Source organism: Amphiura filiformis, chromosome 17 (assembly GCF_039555335.1).
Source record: "Amphiura filiformis chromosome 17, Afil_fr2py, whole genome shotgun sequence".
NCBI lineage: Eukaryota > Metazoa > Echinodermata > Ophiuroidea > Amphilepidida > Amphiuridae > Amphiura > Amphiura filiformis.
The window spans coordinates 19,515,681-19,538,679 of NC_092644.1; the positions used below are offsets into that span (position 1 = coordinate 19,515,681).

The 22,999-nt window shown below is 35.6% G+C and overlaps 1 protein-coding gene across 1 annotated transcript; it reads left to right on the forward strand.

Moving 5' to 3' along the window:
• The first annotated feature begins 186 nt into the window (after window positions 1-186).
• On the forward strand, window positions 187-21,991 carry LOC140137426 (BET1 homolog). The gene is made up of 4 exons (XM_072159076.1): window positions 187-384; window positions 14,445-14,545; window positions 15,364-15,420; window positions 19,382-21,991. The coding sequence occupies exons 1-4, from the start codon at window positions 366-368 to the stop codon at window positions 19,535-19,537; spliced, it is 333 nt and encodes a 110-aa protein (XP_072015177.1). The 5' UTR covers window positions 187-365; the 3' UTR covers window positions 19,538-21,991.
• The last annotated feature ends 1,008 nt before the right edge of the window (window positions 21,992-22,999 follow it).

Below are 22,999 nucleotides of genomic sequence, written 5' to 3' on the forward strand. Positions count from 1 at the left end.
TTGTATTTGTCATGATAATGTTTTTAATTTTTTACATTTTTTATAGTACTATGAATATTTTAAAAAAATTGTATTTATTTAAAAATATTTTGTTAAAATTTTTCTTCAAATTTGTCCACAATTGTTCATTCAAGACAGCATTTTGAAAACTTTCAATGTACGAGCCTGGGTTTCCCCACGATGACGTCATACGAAACGTGTCCAAAAACAACAACACCCGGCTGCTTTGGTGTTTCCCGAAGTGGAGCTGAAATAATCAGCTATTTTTGGCAACACGAAGTCATTGATTCAGTAAATAAATGCAAAGAAGTATTGTTTACATTGTTACGTTAACGATTCCACGACATCATCTTTGATTTAGCACAATGAGGAGAGCAGCTGGATGTGAGTATTCACTCCCCCTCCCAGTCTTACGAATTCAACAGCTTTCTTGTCACTGCAATGTCATCATCTAGACTATTCCAATCCCGGGAGGGGTACTCAAGTTTGGGTTTGGTAGGGACGTGCCGCTGAGATTTTGGAAGTAGACCCATAAATATACCAATTTTTCAAGAAATTTGGACCCATTGATATACCAAAAGTCAAAATTTTCGGCCGAATTTACCCAAAATTGTCTTAGTTTTTGCAAATTTTCCCAAAAATTGGGAAAATTTTGAAAATTTTGGCTAGATTATGGAAAAATTTGGCTGTTTTTCGAAAAAATTGAGAAAATTTTGAAAAAAGGACCCATTCATATACCAAAATAGGCTTTGAAAAAGGGGTCATTGATATACCAGAAGGCTGAAAATGCTACCCATGTTTTGCGGCACGCCCCGTATGGTCATTTGTACTGAGTACCCCCGGATTCCAATCAGCCGTCTACACTTCGCATGTACTGTCATGCTTCGTAGTGACGACTGATTATCTTACAGGCCATATCATGACGGACTTCTGAAAACTATTCAATGCGACTTTGGTTGTGCGCCGTAGCGCGACTGACTAGCAGCGCCCGTGTACCGCGTCGCTGTACCGCGCCGCTGACGTCGCGCTCTGAACTTCTAAAAACAACAAACTCGGTCAAAAGGTCAATTTGGACACAACTGCGCATGCTCTATGCCACAGGAATCCTGTTGCAAAATCCGTCACTTTTTTTCCACGTAGTTTTCTCAGTCGTCAATCCAGACGATTGACGAGTCTGAGGGCAGCAGTCTAATTAATCATAGACATAGGCAGGCCATAGCATAAGGGGTGGTACAATAATTATGTGTACCCCGGGGTGGTGAATACTCAAAATGGTCTGCCAAAAATCGTTTGGCCCCACCCGGCCGTGCTAAAAAAATCTTTGCCCCCCCTTTGACGTGCCAAAAACCTTTGCCCCCCCCTCCCCCTTTTGATGTGCCCCCTTACAATATCTTATCATATAACGCGAGCGCAGCGAGCAGGAAATTTTGCATATTTGAACGTGTTCCTAACGTTTTCCTAGTTCCAGTAACTGTAACCATAGACTCTATGGTTACAACTTACTAGTCTAGATTTGCATGGAATGCACTTGTAATTCCTTATGTACCGTATTCTATTGTTTTCTAATATCGAATTTGAAGAAACAGCATTTATGCCATAGCACGCTTATTAGTCACCCTACTATGCTAAAAGTATACATTTTCTGGGGTGAAATTTGCTGACCAATTCAATACTTGCATTCAAAATTGTGTAGGTTGAAGTGTTAACAAGTTGTCCTTAAAAATTCAAAAAAACAATTTATTAATTTTACGTACTTCTTATGCACCCTGTATACAAGACGCCTTTTATTGAAAGAGTCATTTATTGACTCCAAGATGTTCACAATCATGTTTGGAACATATTCTGATACAAAATATTCCAAAAACTCTATTCCAATGATGTGCAATGTAAATTGTTCTGATAATAGTCGAAAACGAGAAAATGCATTTAAAGTTTCAAATTTACATTGAATCGTGTATATTAATTGGGCGGAAACTGTCCGTTTTTGCAAAAACGGAACATATTTTTTCTTCAAAAGTCATGTTGATTAATAAAAGGGGTCAAAACCTCCAAAATATCCAAAAATCATTTTTTGGTAAGTTTTTGGCCTGTAACGCAAAATGGACCACCTTGTGACATGCGACCATATGGAAGGGGAACAATTGAGTCAACGCATGGTCAACGTGTACCATGTCTAAAATCAAAGTTCCCGCTTAAAAATCAATAGCAGTACGAAGTCGTGTACTAAGTCCTGACAATGGGCTGTGTTATATTATCGCAGTGCATGACTATAGTTTTATGAACACAAACATATTTTATAAAATCCCTACGTAATGATCAGAATGCTATCAGTTTAATTTATACAATTTTATTAAAGGTATGTAATTATGTAAAAACCTACCGATTAAATGTTTGTATATGGCCATGCGTTATGAGTTGGGGGTCTCATAGGCTGGAGCCCGGACATTTGCGCAGAATTTTTTGCATAAATGTTGAATTATTTAATTACTGTAGATACCTACATAGGTAAATTATATACCAAATTAAAGCTCTTAGTGAGTGCTTCAAATTGGTACCTTAACTTTTAATATAGTACATATACTTCAAAAGTTATAGCAGCTTAACTAAAAAAAATGCCAGGGTGGAGTCGGCCCATAATATGCTGGCCCATAATATGCACTTTTGTGTTAATGTTTGCTCCAGCTTATTTACATGTTGTTTCTGATTTGTTTTTTTGCCCAAAATGGGTAAAATGGTCTAATTATGACAAGCCAGAATACTTGTAGGTATTCTGAATGTGTTATCATCTGAGTTTTAGGGTTTTAATTACATTAATTAGCCAGGGTGGAGTCGGCTTACGATATGCCTGCCTGAGAAATGCCGGCTCAGGATATGGTCTTTTCCGGTGAATTTTGCGAAAACTTATCAAGATTGCATTTCTGATTTGATATATACATTGTCAAATTTAAATATTTAAGATACAAACATAACCTCTACACATGTCCATGGTCTTGGTAAAAAAATTCAATGGGGGGGGGGGGTCCAGCTATTTTGAGTTTTTCGAGGGGCAAAGACAAAAAAAATCCTGGTGGCCATCATTTTGACCATGTGTTACTGTGATAATTGTGCAAAAAAATGTACACTTTTGTACTCTACATTTAAGCCCAAAATTAAGGTGAAAATTTGTGTTTACCAGCTAGGACAATTTTCAATTTTACACTATTTGGGGGGGGGGTGAAATTTTCTTTGGGGAGGGAGTTGGTGGGGTTTTTTTTTTTTTTTTTTTGGGGGGGAGCATGAAATTTTCTTCTGGGGGTTGAGTTAGCTAACCCACTCATTGTGGGGCTCAACCCCCTAACTCCCTTGGTATTCACACAATTTCAAAGGACTACATGTATTTAAAGTCAACTTTGTTCATCATTTGATTATGTATTAATTAGCACTGACTTAATCTAAGTTTTTGCGATTCTTTGTACCGGTACCAGTACCTTTCTATCATTAAGTAATTTTGTACAAGACACTTCCCAGGAGGCAGTCATTCCAAAAGAAACTGTTTTGTATGTTGGGATTGATGAGTTGCAAACATAGATCTGCAATTAACTACAAAGCAACCAAACTTATTATTTTGAATCCTGTTGATGACTGTGATATCACGTGGCCACGTGCAACTTAGTACATACATGTATGTAACTTCAAATTTCATATTATGGACAAGAAAATATTTCAAAATATAGCAGGTGAATAACCTGTTGTAATGTTGAATTTATGTACATGGCATTCTTGTACTTAGAAAAGTTAATTTTTCTAGATAGAACATGTTTTATTAATTTCATCAAATTCTGCTCTGTTTTTGAATGCCACGTTTTAACCCTTGCGCAATCTGAACACCGTAACAGGTAGCATAGTAAAACTATATGTTTTCTGAAAGCGTTTGATGTGAGGAATGCAAAATGAAGTCTGTTTTGATGTACATGTAGGGTAAGGCATGTTGAAAATAGGACCACTTGATCTTTGGTAATTTTTTTTTAATTTTTCACTTTTTAACTTCATATATATTTCTTAATACTACCCCTACATCAGAAATAACTGCATTTTTGGATTCCTCATGAAATTTCCTTTCAGGATATGTATACTTTGCCTATAGTAGCATGTACATGTACTGAAATAATTAATTCTAAACGAAAAATGGTGCGATTTCCCAAAAATATGCAATGTCCGGCAAAAATCCCCCAACTCAAAACGCATGGCCATATGCTAGACTCTCAGATAGTAGTTTTAAAACAGAAAATTAAATGAAATACAATTTATTTTACGCAGAATGTAAAAATAATACCCGACCCTCGAGCATTCTGCTCAACAGCAATTTCGGGCAGCCCCGGGCACACAAATAGATGCGGGATTAATTTTATAATGTAACGCATGTGCCAAGTGCGCATATCAAATTTTACGGCTAATTAGCGGTTTAGAAGTAAATGCATGATTTCCAATATTATGAAATTTAAGAAAATCTGTAAGTATAGGGTTGAACTCGATATTTTGATTGGATTTCTGTAATTATGGATTACAAATCTAACATCCCTGTCACTTTTTTCCGAAAATAAACAACATACTTGAAACATAATCAAGAAAAAACACGATTTTTGCTCATAATAAAAAACCTGTAAAAAACCGAACTGGCAATAAAGGCGGCAAGTATGATCCACATCAAAGACACGCTGACTACATTGTTATCACAATAGCTTGATACGGACCCTCTATAGAATGTTACGTAAATAATTCAATAGGTGTTGGATCGACCAGCTTCCATGTCTCTTACTTCCATGATCCCATAGACAGTAAAAGTTGAGATCTACATTGATCTCATCTTTTGGGTGGGTTCAACACCGTTCAACATTCCCCAAGTTGGCAAAACCTGCAATCTTCATGGAGTAATTTACTTAGTGCAAAAGTGGTCAAAATATTGCTCTGCAAAATTGCTTTATTTTCATGATTTGGATTTATCATATTGAGCAGCATTCTCCTTGTGATGTTTCTGCCCTGTGTAGAGAGGGTCTACTCTACAACATCTCTGAGGTAAAACTGACAAATGCAAGGTATATTTCTTGATGCTTGAAATTTGGATTTCTTAAACGTGTGTTGCTAATCTTCGAGTATCGAAGTTTCGAGTTCGAGTATCGAAGTTTCGAAGTTGCAATTTTCGAGTATCGAGTTGCAATTTTCGAGTATCGAGTTGCAATTGTCGAGTATCGAGTTGCGATTGTCGAGTATCGAGTTGAAATCTTCGAGTATCGAGTTGCAATTTTCGAGTATCGAGTTGCAATTGTCGAGTATCGAGTTGCGATTGTCGAGTATCGAGTTGAAATCTTCGAGTATCGAGTTGCAATTTTCGAGTATCGAGTTGAAATCTTCGAGTATCGAGTTGCAATTTTCGAGTATCGAGTTGAAATCTTCGAGTATCGAGTTGCAATTTTCGAGTATCGAGTTGAAATCTTCGAGTATCGAGTTCAATTTTCGAGTATCGAGTTGCAATTTTAATTTTCAATCTGCTTTTGAAGTAGGCTATAGGATGTCCCCTCTCCGACATGAAGAGAAAGCACAAATGTGTAACCCTTCTCTATCCAATTTGTTATTACGTTCTCCACGGAATTCGTAAAAGCCCCGGTAAAAGCACACTAGATGTTAATAAAAAGGGGTAGGCCTACTAGTGGATAGGTATTAACCTCGGGGTATATTTACTATATATGAAAGGCAAAATACTTCAGATCAATTTAGATTAACCTTTGGCCTAAATAATATGTGTTTACCACTTTGATTAAGGGCCGCATATATGCGATAAATGCATCATTTGCAACAGAAAAGTTTAACTCGAACTTGCGTTCATTTGAGCGCATTTCGAGTAACAAACTCAAAACTTGCAAAATGAGCGTTTGAGTAACAAACTCGAAAACCTGCAAAATGATCAATATTCGAGTGAAATCCATATTTACTATATATGAAAGGCAAAATACTTCAGATCAATCTAGATCAACCTTTGGCCTAATAAAATGTGTTTACCACTTTGATTAAGGGTCGCATGTGCGACAAATGCATCATTTGCAACAGAAAAGTTTAACTCGAACTTCGTTCATTTGAGCGCATTTCGAGTAACAAACTCGAAAACTTGCAAAATGAGCGCATTTCGAGTAACAAACTCGAAAACCTGCAAAATGATCAATATTCGAAAGTGAAATCCATATTTACTATATATGAAAGGCAAAATACTTCAGATCAATCTAGATCAACCTTTGGCCTAATAAAATGTGTTTACCACTTTGATTAAGGGTCGCATGTGCGACAAATGCATCATTTGCAACAGAAAAGTTTAACTCGAACTTCGTTCATTTGAGCGCATTTCGAGTAACAAACTCGAAAACTTGCAAAATGAGCGTACTTCGAGTAACAAACTCGAAAACCTGCAAAATGATCAATATTCGAGTGAAATCCATATTTACTATATGGTCATTTTCACGGTAAAGGGTGTAACTTTGGATTTTTAACATTTTAATCCGTAGTGTTCTAATAAAGCCACAGAATTCCATAATTTTTGGCCACATAAGTCATCTAGTTAGCAGCTACCTTGGGTAGCATAATCAGCTTTGGGAGTTACTGCGTTCAGTTTTAGCAGGCTTAAATGTACTTAATATTGCCATTTTGAAAAACTATAAAAAACAGTAACATTTTTGTAAAACCCTGTGTTTTCTTCAGTTAGTTCATGGATAATTTTTCTTATCCTGAAAGTACAGTCATATGTTCAGTAAACACTGCCACATTAGATTTAATTGTGAACGGCCCTGTATTTTTGAGAACCGGACTTCGATATTTATCGCTTCGAGGCTTCATTTTCCGTTAACAATTGTTAACAAACTTTGTGGGTGTAGCTTTGGTTCATAATTCTTGGTTATTTCTTCACTTCTCTTGATTCATAACAGTTGTTATCTTAACTTGAAATGGGTAACAAAAATTAGCCGATTTGCAAGCTTTTAAAATTTTTATAAAATCTTGACTTCAAATAGCCGTTTTTCCGTTAACTTTTTTTGAAGCCTCCGAAACAAACTGTTCAGCAAGCTTGTGCAAATATAAATAAAAGAGCTCATCCAATCTATTTATTAAAATGTAGCAAACTAGATCCTCAAGTCACATGTTTTTAAATCGTGGAGATATATATCACCGTTTGAAAATGTTACTCAATACAAATTTTCTGTTAACAATTGAAGACATCGAAACAAATTAATCCTCCGAAACAACAGTAAACTTAATTATCATCTATGCATATCTAAATTGGTGTGTTTCATACTGATATCTGCATTGTAATTATTACTTGATATGTGCAGAATGTCATAAATTAAAAAAAAATTGACATTATGGTTAATGTTTGAAAAATATACTGATACCTTAAAAAGCCTGTTTCGGAGGCTTCACATGCAAAAAACACCATACTTAACAAATGGGTGAAAAAATTAATGTGTGATAAATCTACAATATCTGCCGATAGAATCATTGATTCAATACACACAAGAAAATAACAGCTTAGATGATCCCAACACTGTTGTTTTCAAAAAACTACTTCTGCAATGTTTAACAATTGTTAACATGAAGCTTCCGAAACAAAAAAATGACTTGCTGTGATAATTTAATTTTTGTCACAACTGAAATTCAATACTTAGAAGCAAAGCATGAAAATTGGTAATTGTGATATTTTTACCTATTTTTTATGTCAACTTGTAGTAGTTAGCTAAATATTTTACTTTTATGATCACCTGTGTTGTTAACTGAAGCCTCCAAACACAAATCGCTTGAATTGCCAATTCTAAAAATAACTCCAATTTCTGTGAAACTTGGCTGGGAGGTTCCTTTCATCAAGTAGTATTTGTACATGAAGTTAGACATTCAAATTATTTTAGGAACCCAATTAAAACTTAAAAAAATATGTTTAAGGTTTGGAAATTTCCATTGTAAATGACACTTGATGTTAAAAATTTTCAAAACTGCAATTACAAACATAGCAAAACATGGTATAAAATTTAACTTATATCTGTTGACTTACTTTGGAATGGAATTTCACATGTATTCCAGCTTTCATGTCAAAATTTTCTGAGGTTATGTAAAATACATTTTTTCTTAGATTTTAACCAAAATGTTATGCAAATGTCAAATTTTTTATTAGAAATCAAAAGGTTTAAGCCTTGAAACATTATTTTACTTGAAATTAAGTTGCTTCTATGCATGATTTCAGTAAACAGAAACATATTTAAGTGGTTTGAAATTTTGACCCTAAAAATCAAAAGTTACACCCTTTACCGTGAAAATGACCATATATGAAAGGCAAAATACTTCAGATCAATCTAGATCAACCTTTGGCCTAATAAAATGTGTTTACCACTTTGATTAACAAAGCATCATTTGCAACGCATAACTCGAACTTCGTTCAACAAAACCATCATTTGCAACAGAAAAGTTTCGAAAACTTTCGAACTGAAACGTTCATTTAGGTCGCATTCGAGCTTTTAACAAACTCGAAGTTTGCTTGCAAATTTTGCAAGTTTCGAGTTTGATACTCGAAATGCGCAAAATGAACAAAGTTCGAAAGTTAAATTTTCTGTTGCTAAATGATGCAAAATTTGATCAATCTAGATCAACCTTTGGCCTTAATAAAAGTGGTAACCACATATTATTGCCAAAGGTTAATCTAGATTGATCTGAAGTATTTTGCCTTTCATATAGTAAATATGGATTTCACTCGAATATTGATGGATTTCACTCGAATATTGATCATTTTGTAGGTTTTCGAGTTTCTAACTCGAACTACTCTTTTTGCAGGTTTTCGAGTTTGTTACTCTAAATGCGCTACAAATGAACAAGTTCGAAAGTTAAACTTTTCTGTTGCAATGATGCATTTGATCAATCTAGATTACGCTTTGGCCCTTAATCAAAGTGGTTTACATATTATTAGGCCAAAGGTTAATCTAGATTGATCTGAAGTATTTTGCCTTTCATATATATTAAATATGGATTTCACTCAAAATGATAATATTGATCATTTTGTAGGTTTTGAAGTTTCTAACTCTAACTACGTTTCTTTTTGCAGGTTTTCGAGTTTGTTACTCGAAATGCGCCAATGAACGCAAGTTCGAAAGTTAAACTTTTCTGTTGCAATGATGCATTTGTCGCATTGCAATTCTTTAATCAAAGTGGTAAAACACATTTTATTAGGCCAAAGGTTGATCTAGATTGATCTGAAGTATTTTGCCTTTCATATATAGTAAATATGGATTTCACTCAATATTGATCATTTTGCAGGTTTTGAGTTTGTTATGTAACTACGCCATTTTGCAAGTTTTCGAAGTTTGTTACTCAAATGCGCATCAAATGAACAGAAAAGTTTAAGTTAAACTTTTCTGTTGCGCATTTGAGTAACAAATGATGCATTTGCAAAATGCGTTATTATGCGAAAACCCTTAATCAAAGTGGTAAACACATTTTATTAGGCCAAAGGTTGATCTAGATTGATCTGAAGTATTTTGCCTTTCATATACTAAAAATAGTATACATTGGTTTCACTTTAATATTGATCATTTTGCAGGTTTTCGAAGTTTGTTACTCGGCACGCTCATTTTGCAAGTTTTCGAGTTTGTTACTCGAAATGCGCTCAAATGAACGAAGTTCGAAAGTTAAACTTTTCTGTTGCAATGATGCATTTGTCGCACATATGCAATTCTTTAATCAAAGTGGTAAACACATTTTATTAGGCCAAAGGTTGATCTAGATTGATCTGAAGTATTTTGCCTTTCATATATAGTAAATATGGATTTCACTTGAATCTTGATCATTTTGCAGGTTTTCGAAGTTTGTTACTCAAGCACGCCATTTTGCAAGTTTTCGAGTTTGTTACTCGAAATGCGCTCAAATGAACGAAGTTCGAAAGTTAAACTTTTCTGTTGCAAATGATGCATTTGTCGCATTATGCGCCCTTAATCAAAGTGGTAAACACATATTATTTAGGCCAAAGGTTAATCTAAATTGATCTGAAGTATTTTGCCTTTCATATATAGTAAATATACCCCGAGGTTAATACCTATCCACTAGTAGGCCTACCCCTTTTTATGAACAACTAGTGTGCTTTTACCGGGCTTTTACGAATTCCGTGGGAGAACGTAATAACAAATTGGATAGAGAAGGGTTAAACATTTGTGCTTTCTCTTCATGTCGGAGAGGGACATCCTATAGCCTACTTCAAAAGCAGATTGAAAATTAAAATTGCAACTCGATACTCGAAAATTGAACTCGATACTCGAAGATTTCAACTCGATACTCGAAAATTGCAACTCGATACTCGAAGATTTCAACTCGATACTCGAAAATTGCAACTCGCAGATTTCAACTCGACACTCGAAAATTGCAACTCGACATCGAAGATTTCAACTCGACACTCGACAATCGCTACTCGACAATTGCAACTCGACACTCGAAAATTGCAACTCGATACTCGAAAATTTCAACTCGATACTCGAAAATTTCAACTCGATACTCGTAAATTTCAACTCGATACTCGACAATTGCAACTCGACACTCGAAAATTGCAACTCGACACTCGAAAATTGCAACTCGAAACTCGATACTCGAACTCGAAACTCGATACTCGAAGATTAGCAACACACTCTTAAACGTACAGTGCATCCCTAGATGTACCGCTGCAAGACTTCAGGTCCGTAGATGTCATTATGTTTATGGCCAATTCCATGCCAAAAGTGCCTTTTGTAACGTCCGTAACAAAATTTTGGAACATTATTGCTCAAAACAGGAGCATTTATTTCAAACTTGCTAATCATGCCTCCATAGATTGATGTCAGACCTACTTCAGGATAGTACAGAAAAAATCTGAGGAAGCACCTTGACAGTTTTTTTCAGTTTGAAAAACGTTACGCACGTTACATTTTAGATCAAATGTAACGTCCGTAACGCTAAATCAGCAGTGTAGGACGATACAGGAGTATTAATTTCAAACTTGCTTTTCATGTTTACATAGAATGGAGTCAGGGCTTGCTCAATATTGTTAACAGAAAAAATAAAACACAGAACTGTATGGAGATTTAAGGATACATGTATGTACCATCTGTCAAAAAAGGCAGGCACTTTCGCAGTAACGTCCGTAACGCCTCGTTTCTAATTTCTGTAGCTAATTAACTAAGAAAGCCAAAACAAAACTGCTTTATTATATTGAACATTAGAGTGTGTACTAGTAGCATATTAAGAAATAAAGTGTTATCCTAACAGCAAACATATGTGCTATTCACTTAAAAGTTGCAAGTTGCATGTATCTGTAACATCCGTAACGGTGGAATTGGCCTTATGATAAAGACTGAAGTCAATTAATTAACAAATGGGAGTCATTAAAAGTTATTTAAAAAGAGAAAATCCAAAATATAAATAAAATAATGAAATATTTTGCAATTCTCTATTTTGGTAGAGGGCAGGAAACAGGAAACTAAGAATCAATTATAAAGGGCCTAATGTTGAAATTTGGATGAAAGTAATATTTAGATGAGTCAAAAAATAAGAATCGTATCAGTCATGTATCTCAGAAACCTCTTATGGTGAAAAGTTGGCGATAAGTACAGCAAGTCTGAGCATGCCGACTGAACCTAACCTTTTTGTTTGTCATACATTGTTTTGTGAGGCTACATCATGTAAAATTGTAAATCTTCAGCCTGCTACGCTAATTGCCTAAGTCATTTTTACATAAGATTGATAAAGGTTCTTGTTCAGATCCAATAAAATGATACTACTCACTCAGAAATATTTCAATTCCTATCAGGAATCTTGTTCACTCTGGTACTGGTGTTTCTAGGTGTTTCTCGTTTGCATTTTTGATTTTCTGAGTAATAAACCCATAATTAATCAAATTTCCAGCCGCATTTTTCATTAACTTGTGGAATACGGTACATCTCTTTTGACGGAGTGTCATGTTGACAGTCAGGCTGTCTACTGCAACGAAATTTGTGTAGCAGGTTGTCCAAAATGGGGAGCTAAATCGAACCCTGCAATCCACTATAAAAATAGAAAAAATAAAAGTTGTTCAAAAAGACCTGCTTTTTGTGTTTTTTAAGAGTACAATGTAAATGTATCACTACTTTCAGATGTAAAAAATTGCCAACACCACTTGCATATTTTTCTTTCAGGAAGTCATGATGTTTTTTAACACTAAAACTCAATGTAATGTGAGCTACGTTACCGACTACAAAATGGGCTGGTTTTACTCAATCCAAGGTCATAAAAAGCAAACTAAAGATCACTTGAGTGAAATGTAAAACCGATTTCACCATTTCATAGAAGTTTTGAAGATGCGTAAATGAGTGTGTAACGTAGCTCACAGTAACGTAGTTCACGGGTTTTTAATGTTTTTAATGTGATTTGCGAATGTTACAACATTATGTCGGTTAATTCTAATATAAATGGGGTTCGACCACTGGTAGCTTTCACATATTATTAGGAAGTACATGTAATACAAGTGCATACTATAGAATCCTGGTAACGTAGCTCACCAATCTTAACATGGTCGGTCGACATTTCAATGTTTACAACATTTCTATGCCAAAAATGCTACAGCATCACGATTTTTACTGTGATTTTTAAAATCCTATTGAGTGTTTCCTTTCACAAAACGCAAATTACATTGATACCTCTGTTTTACTTCTTTCCAATGTGTTTAAAAGGGGTAACGTAGCTCACGGCATTTTGGTGGAAAGTGCAATTTATTTTAGAATTACACAAAGACGTTTTAATCACTAAAATATAATGTTGATAAACAATATGATGGTCGTTATCTAATTAAAAAACAACAAATATGTAAAGAAATCGCATTTATTCAAAGAAAATATTCAGGGTCAGATGTGACACTTGAGCAGTGGAAACGCATTTTTAGCGATTTTTGAGCCTTTGCAAGGGTTAATCAGGCTGAAAAAAGCATTTAAAGTATGGACAACTATATATGTCCGTGTAGATCTCGTTGAGTTCTACCAGAAAAACAACATATTTGATGCCCTAAATGCTCGACAAAGTGTTTGTGGACCAAAGAATGGAAAAAAGGCTATTGGCACCGGATTTTGTAGAATGAGCGATATGTCCTCTGCTTTGCTCGAGAAGTCTAGCCACAAATTTTCTCACCGTCGATAGCGACGGGCAATCACATAAAAATGTTGCTAAAATTGCACTTCAACAAAATTTTAGACTGATCAAAATTGGCAAATTTTACTAAAAAGATGCTAACAGTTGACGCAACGAAATTACTTTCATCCAAATTTCAACATTAACACAATAAATAACATCCGGTGCAAAAAAGTCAATGTCGCTGTCCGACCGAAAAACGATACTCTAGCATCGAATTCATACCATTGTGTGCAAATTTGAAGCTAGAGTTCTCGAGTAACCTCTGCTACATGTTTATTGTTTTTTCAGTAGATCAGTATTGACATTTTTTGTAACGCTGGCTTTATTTATTTTGTTTATGTTTCAATTTGGATGAAAGCTTTTTTGGTGAGTCAACTGTAGGCCTATCATTGGCGCCTGTTTTGAAATACAAGTCTAAAATATGATAGTTGAAGTGCAACATTTTTGATCAGTTATGTTTACTCCATATAACTTCCATTGCTTTACACATCAATTTCTGCTAGATTTGGAATGCAATGGACTCTAGCCTCAAATGTGACAGTGAGCATTCTGCCTAGACTTCTTGAGTAATGTTTGCATTTTGTAAGGCCACCAACTGCTAGCTTTTAAATGACATCCTTTTGGTTTCTTTCCCAAATCATGCAAATAACATTATTCCCTCCCCTTTTGGGGTGAATAATGGAAGAATAGACACGTACCCCAGAATGCACATGTTTGTATATGTAAACATCTCAAAAAAAGTAACTACCCCCCTTAAATAATGGCCATTATTCAAAAAGGGGCTATTGTATTACAAATCTGTAAAATGAATTTATTTCTGTGCATTTTGACACCTCATTTGATACGATAGCCCAGAAAACAATAAAACACCGATCAATTAAATATAATGGGGTCCAGATTTGAAAGTTGCACTTACATACAAATTTTTACAATACAAAAACACTCAAGATATCATTACACAGATTTCCTTCCATTACACTGAATGCAAAATCAATATAATTTACTGCAACTTTTAAATCTTGGGCTATATTGATTTAAATGTACACTGTGACGTCAATATTTAGTCAATTGCTACAAATGAGGTGTCAAAATGTGCAGAAATAAATTCTGCTTTCAACGCATTTTACAGATTTGTAATAAAATCACCGTTTTTGAATAATGGTCATTATTTAAGGGGGGGTTAGTTACTTTTTTTTGAGATGTTTATGTACTACATTTGTAACACTAACAGTAACACTGTTTCATTGTTATTCCCCTTATAGTACAAGATGGCCACAGCGGTGGTGGAACATATAATGCCTTAGAAGAAGAAAATGAACATTTGGCAGCGGGATTGAGTAGCAAAGTCCAAGCTCTCAAATCTGTAAGTACATGTAGGACTAAATTAAAATCATGGTCAAAAGGTGGTTTTATATTATATGAAGTCTGGAGGTTCCAGGCTATTCATTGCAAAGTTGCAGCAAAATATTACCCGGGGTTAGTTCCAGTATTAGATTATAATTCCAAAAATGATATGTACTACTGAGCTCTGAAATTCAAAATTTGCCATATTGTTATCCACTATCACAGAAATAAGAACTGTAAACAAATGCCACACCCATTTATGGGGGTACTACACCCCTGGCCAATTTTGTGCCTATTTTTGCATTTTTCTCACAAATTATAGCGCATTGGTGACAGGTAAGATACGTATATTTTAGGGGCAAAGACTATGACTACTGCACTGAAAATTCAGCAACTCAAGGCAAGTAGTTATTGATTTATTGATCAAATATTGGTTTTCCCTCATTTTTGACTGTAACTCCACAACTGTTGTCTGTGCTGAAATAAAATTTCCAGTGCAATAGTTGTAGTCCTTGCCCCTACATTGTATAATATACATATCTTACTTGTCCCCAATGTGCTATAATTTTTGAGAAAAATGCAAAAATAGGCACAAAATTGGCCAGGGGTGTATTACCCCCTTAAAGATTTAAAACTCAATGTCCAGCTGGTTTTCCTCTTGATTTCACCTCATTGCATCTCAATTTTCAAGTTGGGTTGAAATTCTTCCTTACCAGGTGCAATTTTCAGTGCCAAGTTAAAAGCGGTCAAGGTAGATCACAAATATTGCAAGCCTAAAAAAATTGTCCCTGCATTTTAACTTGCCAAGAACTTCATATTTTTCCTTCTTTTTTGCAGCTCACTATAGACATAGGTGAGGAAGTTAGGACACAGAACAAAGAATTAAATCGCATGGTAAGATACTTAGACTAAATTTTATGCCTAATAATTTTGCCCAACTTTTGGGCGAGCTGTACTGAGCTCTTAAAGGGGGTCTCCGGCAATCATAACATTATACCTTATATGTTAAAAAAATAATTATCAAGCACGAATCATGGTTTTATTTTAAATAAACTCATATTGACCATAAAAACTAATAAAAACAGTCGGCTCTCAACACGCGATATTCAAAATTCCCGCACTGAAATAGTTTAAGTGCAATGACGTAATAATTGTTTGTGCTCAATTGTCGTCAGCCTTCATTGTATTATTGGGACGTCATTGCACTCGGCAATTTCGGTGCCCGGGAATTTTGAATATCGTGTGTTGAGAGTCGGATGTTTTTATTCGTTTTTATGGTCACTATGAGTTTGTTTTACTTAAAACTATGTGATTCGTGCTTGATAATTATTTTTCTAACATATAAGGTATAATGTTGTGATTGCCGGAGACTTCCTTTAAGATAGAGTCCGAAGTTTACCGTTTTCTAAAATCCATTTTCCGTGTTGTAATCCTTGTTGTAAAATTTGTAAATCCGTGTTTAAAGCTGTGAATAAAGCTTTAAATGCATAAACAATGATATTGATGTCACAAGAAAGTGTTCTCGATTAATATATGCTCTGATTGGAATATTCTCATGATAATAGGCCGACTGCTTTATTCGGTATTATTAATATTAAACAGTATTTTTACCATAAATATTGACACACACAACTCATGATTGTTTTTAACATTTATTTCTCTTTTAAGGGCTGGGGTATGAACGTTTGGACAGTATTTATTTTGGGACATTAGAGCACATCAGACATATCGAATTGCATTCTGAATACGGAGAATGTCTTTCTAATATCAAATAATTTTGATTTTTTGAAATTCGCAATTTAATACACATTTTATATTATGGCAAATCATTAAAAATTGATATTTTTGATATTTAACAGTACTCGAAGTAAACTTACTAAATCTGATGATTTATACTTAAAGAGTATGTAGGTGGGATGAAAAGCCGACGATCAATTGAAAATTTTGACCTTCATTATTGAAGATATGGATTTTTTCCCAAAACACCAAAAAAAATTAGGTCTTTTGGGGAAAAAATCCATATCTTCAATATGAAATGTCAAAATTTTCAATTGACCGTCGCTTTTCCTCCCAGCCACATACACTTTAAGAATATATCATTAGATTTATATAATTTACTTGAGGACTGTTATTTATCAAAAATTTGAAAAATATCAAATTTTTATAATTTGTCATAAAATTTGTATTATATTGTGATTTTCAAAAAATGAAAATTATTTGATATCAGAAAGACATGCTTCATATTCAGAATGCAATTCGATAGGTCTGAGGTGCTCTCATGTCCCACAAAAATACTGTCGAAACGCAATAAACGCTCATTCTAGATCCCTTAAATATTTAAACAAATTTTGTCACATGCAAAAATGTCATTTTCTGTGTTGTACCTCCCGATTCCGTAATTTTTTTCTGTTTTCCATAAAACGGAAAACTTCGGACTCTACCTTATGATTAGTTCACTAGCAGGTTACCCTTCTGTAATTTCTTTCCTTGATTGTTTGCAGGGATGTAAGTTTTCTGTATTTTTACAGAATTCGTGTTTTTTTGTAATTTCTTTTTATTTTCAGCACATTTTGGGGACGCTCCCCCCCAATTTTCCATATTTTTTCTTCAGGGTTACTTACATCCCTGTGTTTGTAATAATGTTTTTAAATTATGTTGTAGAGAAATTGAAATAAAGAAATACAACTTCAACTAGAGCTACTGTGGCTCACGAGCCACGAATGTCAGGCGGTGATTGATTCTGATTAGCATCGTTTGACCTTAGACCTCGGGTAAACTCATGCTATACTCCCCAAGTGTCAAGGATCATTTCCTGCAAGTTACAGCTCGATTGGAGCAACTTTAAATTTGACCTGACTTTTGACCTCGGATGACCTCTGCGGTTTTATACTCCTGAGGTATTAGGGATTGTGTTCCCGGAGTTACAGGCTGATCGGAGTAACTTCAAATTTGACCTGACCTTTAACCTTGGATGACCTTTGCGGTTTTATACTCCTGAAATGTCGGGGATCATTTGTCCTGAGTTGCAGCTCCATCGGAGCAACTTAATATTTGACCTGACCTTTGACCTCGGATGACCTTTGCGGTTTTATACTCCTGAAGTGTCGAGGATCATTTTTCCTGAGTTGCAGCCCAATCGGAGCAACTTAAAATTTAACCTGACCTTTGACCTCAGATGACCTTTATGGATTTATACTCCTTAAGTGTCAGGGATTGTTTTCCCCGAGTTACAGGCCAATTGGAGCAACTTTAAATTTGACCTGACCTTTGACCTCGGATGACCTTTGCAATTTCATATTCCTCAATTGTCAGTGATCATTTTCTCGGAGTTACAGCCCCATCGGATCAACTTTGAATTTGACCTGACCCCCCTCCTCCCCTACCCACGCTGCCCTCCCGCACTTTCCCATAGGCCCTATAACCCCGCAAAAGTGCATTCCTAACACAGTTCCCGTGCCTATTACTTGGTCCATATAGCAAATAGCCCCCCAAAAAAAAAAAAAAAAAAAGAAAGAAAATCTTATGTGAGATCCACTGTCAGCTATCTTCCCAAAACCACACCACTGCCCTTACACTAGACAATCTCTGACATGTTCAGTTTGGTCTATGTTGAGACTTTCAAAATATTTACTCTCCTTATCTCTCGTTATCAAAACAGCAGACAAGCTGTCTCCCAGCTGCCTAAGTTATCTGCCAAATTGCTGCCTCTAATGAGAGCTGCTTCATTACATTTCACACAAACATTTTCACAAAATGACCCCTATCAAGCCTTACATGAACTTTGACCCCAATCTGGGGTACAACTTATTTGAAGCTTGGGCCAGCGGTTCTTGCTGACCATGTTTGGTGGTCATAGCATGTCATTTAAAGGAGCAGTAGCATTTTAAAGATTTTCACAAAATGACCCCTAATAACCCTTATGTGACCTTTGACCCCTATCTGTGTAGAAGTTATATTAAGCTTGGGTCAGTGCTTCTTGTGGCCAAGTTTGGTCAAAATTGGTGCAAGCGTCTGGCACTAGTAGCAATTTTTGGTTCTACTAAAGAAGAAAGAAAGAAAGAAAGAAGATTTGAGAGCTTCACAGTATATCAGGCGGATAAATCCGCCTGACATAATTACCATACATCATTTATTCACAACTATTTGCATCCCCTTTTTTTTACATGCCCTATTTTGGATAACTCATTTTTTTAACCTTAAATTGTCTAACCATGTGACGCAAGTTCATTGAGTGGGAAATTGTGCATGTTTGGTCATTTTCTTTAAAGAAGGCCAAAGATCTTTTAGCATGTTGTAGACAGCAGGGGGCAAACAAATTTTGGCTAACCATTTGTGAACCCTCCCCCGGGGACACACAATTATTGCACAGCCTGTAAGACCGTTCAGGTGGTGAGCGCAATGCATTCTCTAAATTCAGTAAATTTCCTTTGTCAGCCGTGTAATTGAATGGGATTATTTTGAAATTTAAAAACGCTTAAAATATCACAAACATGCAAGTAGGCCTATGTTTATAAATCATATTAATGCAAGCTAAAACTGTTGGGGTGCGATAATGAACCCCACAAAACTAACCTTCAAATGAATTAAATACAGTTAATTTGATTATAACTGAGTAAAAGTCACCGAAATTCGCCGTATTGGATAGGCTCCGATCACTCAGTGTGTAAATTGAAAGGCGCTTACCAGTGTTCACAGCAGTTGCGAAATACAGACACGATTTACTTCCGTGTTCCGATTGTATCGAAAGTACCATATGGCTGAGCAGTTTTGCCGCCTCTCTCTATCATGTCACCCGCCGCCTGGATCGTTATTGGAATCTATTATAACTTCTTATGATCTTGTTTTTGTTTCCTAGGATGATGACTTTGATGCATCCGGCGGTCTTCTAGCATCCACCATGAGCCGAGTACAAAGAATGGCACGTTCCGGTTCCCACAGATATATCTGCTATCTAATGTTATTTGCTATGTTTGTATTTTTTGTAATATATTTAATCATGAAAATGAGATGACACAAAGTACTGGCATAGGGTATTTTAGTTTCACTTGTAAATTACATGTATATTTCATAATTTTATGTAATAACTGCTCTGTCGAATTTGCAACTCACTGGTGTATTTTTTGCCACTTTAGATGCGCCAGGGCATCAAATTCGTTGCAGTTGAGGAGAATCAAGATTCTCCTACCAGATTTTGTGAGAATTAATTGATCCGTGCATAACATGAGCACGTAGCGCAAAGTCCTTATGGTGTGGACCCAAGGCCCGCTTGGTCACCAATTTTAATTATGGTACTTGCAGCTTTAATACCATGTTCAACATGTGGCTGTTCAAAATCAAATTCCAGTTGGATTTCATTCCATCATGAGCAAGGCCATGCCATCATTTTGGACAGGCAGTTTGCTCCTGGAATAGGCAAGATAATGCTTTGACAAATTTAAAGCAGTTCAAAAGTGATATCTATATTTTTAAATAAGAGCCAAAAGGAACATAATTTGAACTCATAAACTGCTGAAGACTGGTTTTTAGGGTCTTTAGAACAGGTGTAGTTTTATTCAAAAGATGAGCAGAGCTCAATGAGACAGGGACGTGGCCCAGTGGTTATGGTCTTTGAATCTGGTGCAGGAGGTCCCCGGTTCGATTTCAGTCGGGGGCAAAATACTTATTCACTTACCGTCTCTCTCCATTACTGCATTTGAATTATGAGGCAAAGGCAGTGGAAGACCTCGCGGTCAGTTCCAGTCAGGGCAACACCTGGCTGTTTGTGCACCCCACCGTGATCCTTGGCCAGACTTTGAATGATCTACCAAAGTTAAGTAAGATGTAAAAAAAATCTGCTACATGTACTAGCCAGGACATTGGAAGTATGGTATTTTAGTCTTTGCGTTGAGAATACACATATCGAGGGTTTAGAGCCAGAAAGCCTCAACTTACAATCACTTGCTCCCACAAAGTGAGCATAAAGTCACCAGGACACTATAGGCGATCAGTCCATTAATCATGACAAAATTCAGTAGAAAACAAGACATTGTGGAGGAAATATTGATTTTTGAAGACCAAAGCAAGGACCCAACTTTATGCTCATTTTGTGAGAGCTCGTCATAGTGAGTTTCGGCTTTCTGGTTCTGAACCCTCAATATGTAACTATTTGAAAGTGTCATTTAAATGCGTTTTGCTTTCTGTCATTGTCCAAAGTTATTTAGACCTCCCTATATACCATCATGCAATATTCCAGGGTACCTCAATTTACTGTCAATCTCCCCACACCTTGAATGGTGGTGCATGATGGGATATCTAGGGGGAATCTAGATGCACTTATGAGGGACTGTGCAAAGTGTGAATAACGTCAAGGGAAAGGAACTTTTGGTATTATTTAGCCTCATGGGTTATAGTTTTTGGCAAGGTCCTTCAATGGAAGCGGGTCCTGATTGGCTAATTGAACCACATTGACCACCTCATTTGCAAATGAAACTTTGTAGTATAATGTGACCTAGTTCTTCTTACACACGGCTGAAGGACCTTGCCAAATGCTACAATTTTCAAGAAATTGCACAAACAAAAAGCCTGAAAGGAAAATACCAGTTTGATATTGCTGCTGGAATTTAAAAACCCCTTGTTTTGTTGACTTTCTAATTACTAATGTACTGTTTCAATTAATAAAATCATGAAAAGAAATTGTAAGAATGGATATTATAAGCATTCCTAAGTGTAAACAACCATATTTAATATGGGTGTGATTTAGAGCAAAATCCTCCTTATTTCTACCACTTCAATTCATTCTTTGCTTTTCACTGAGGAAATGGGATATACCAGTTGAAATCCATACACCTCTTATCATGGAAGACAAGACCTTAATCTACCACACAGGGAGTGTGAATTTCAAATGTTACCTGAATGGGTGACTTCCATTTGAAATTTACATGTACCCTGTGTGGGAGGTTAAGGTCATGTCTTCCCTCTTTCATAGGGGGTGCATGTATTTCAACTGGAATATTTGAGAGAATGTGGATGCAAAGTCAGTCTCATAATTATTGTGTAGTGTTATTTGCCACATGTGGTGCTTGATATTCATATGGCTTCATAAACTGGTTAATTTTGTTAGCCAAATCCAAGAAATATTACTCACGGAACTGAACTTTTGCCATCTTGGCTGATGGCTTAATCACAGATGAACTGGTCCACTGCTTTTCCCGTGGAACTTGGTTGCTAATGAATAATGGGTCAGTGGGTCATATACATGATCTTGATCATGTATATCGTTATGAATTCGGCAGACGGCCGAATCCGGATTCGGCTTTTGGTAAATTTATTTTATGCATGCATTACATTTGAATTAGAGAACAAGGGATCAATGCTGTACATAATAGAGGGCAGCATATCGATTTTTAACGGAGGTTAAGATGATAACAGCATAATTATGTAATCAATAGAGGGCGACGTACAGGGTTAGCTAACGGTGCATCGCAGTGCGGTCGCCGGTCAATGACGATAACCGTTAAAAAATCGATATGCTGCCCTCTACAGGTAAAGCATAGATTCCTTGTTCTCTAATTCAAAAATAATGCATGCGTAAATTGAATTTACCAAAAGCCCAATCTCAATTCGGCCGTCTGCCGAATTCATAACGATATGACCCACTGCTTAAATCAACATCAATGTTTTAATGGTTACTCCTGCTATTTTTAAGAGAAGACATTCAATGGCACAGAGTTGGGTTTTGAGAACTGGAGTTTGCTAACCAGCTATAAAATGTGCAACAACGTACACCCAGCTCTCCAATCTTATTAAGGGTGTTGAGTTTAGTGTGCAAGTGTATATTGTGGTCTACTGAATTCTCTTTCATTCAACCCACCTTTTAATCATAATTAACAATGAAAATAATGGATGGATTAAATTTGAAAGTGTTGGTGCATTCCCTGGATCAGTAAATCAGGGTGGAGAGTCAGAATTACATCTTGTATAGTAATGATATTTTTGCTATGTATATAAATTGCTAATGTATATAATGCTGTGGAACCTTATTAACACAAAATTGTAAACAAGTAGTGGCTGCGTAGGTTTGAAAAATTATCAATAATATAACCCAAGTCCAAGAGAAATACATGTAGTTGGTGTCAAACCACATAATAATTTATTTGCATCGCAAAAAAAAAAAAATTAAAATAAAATAAGTGTTTTATTTTTGCTATGCAAATAAATTAACATTATATGGTTTGACACCAACTATTTCTCTTGGACTTTATTATTAACACAAAATTGTCTGGACCTCAGATTTTAGATTATGTTAACAGGAATTGGTGGTATCCGGTATATTGTACAATGGTATATATGCTGGGGGTTTGGAAATAGATTCTGTGTTATCAGGAACTTAGTTTTAACAGATTTTGTGTTAACAGGTTTCCACTGTAATAATTATATTTAACTGCATTACAGAGTGTTCTTAAAAAGTTGTTAATTGGCAACTCTCATTTACTGT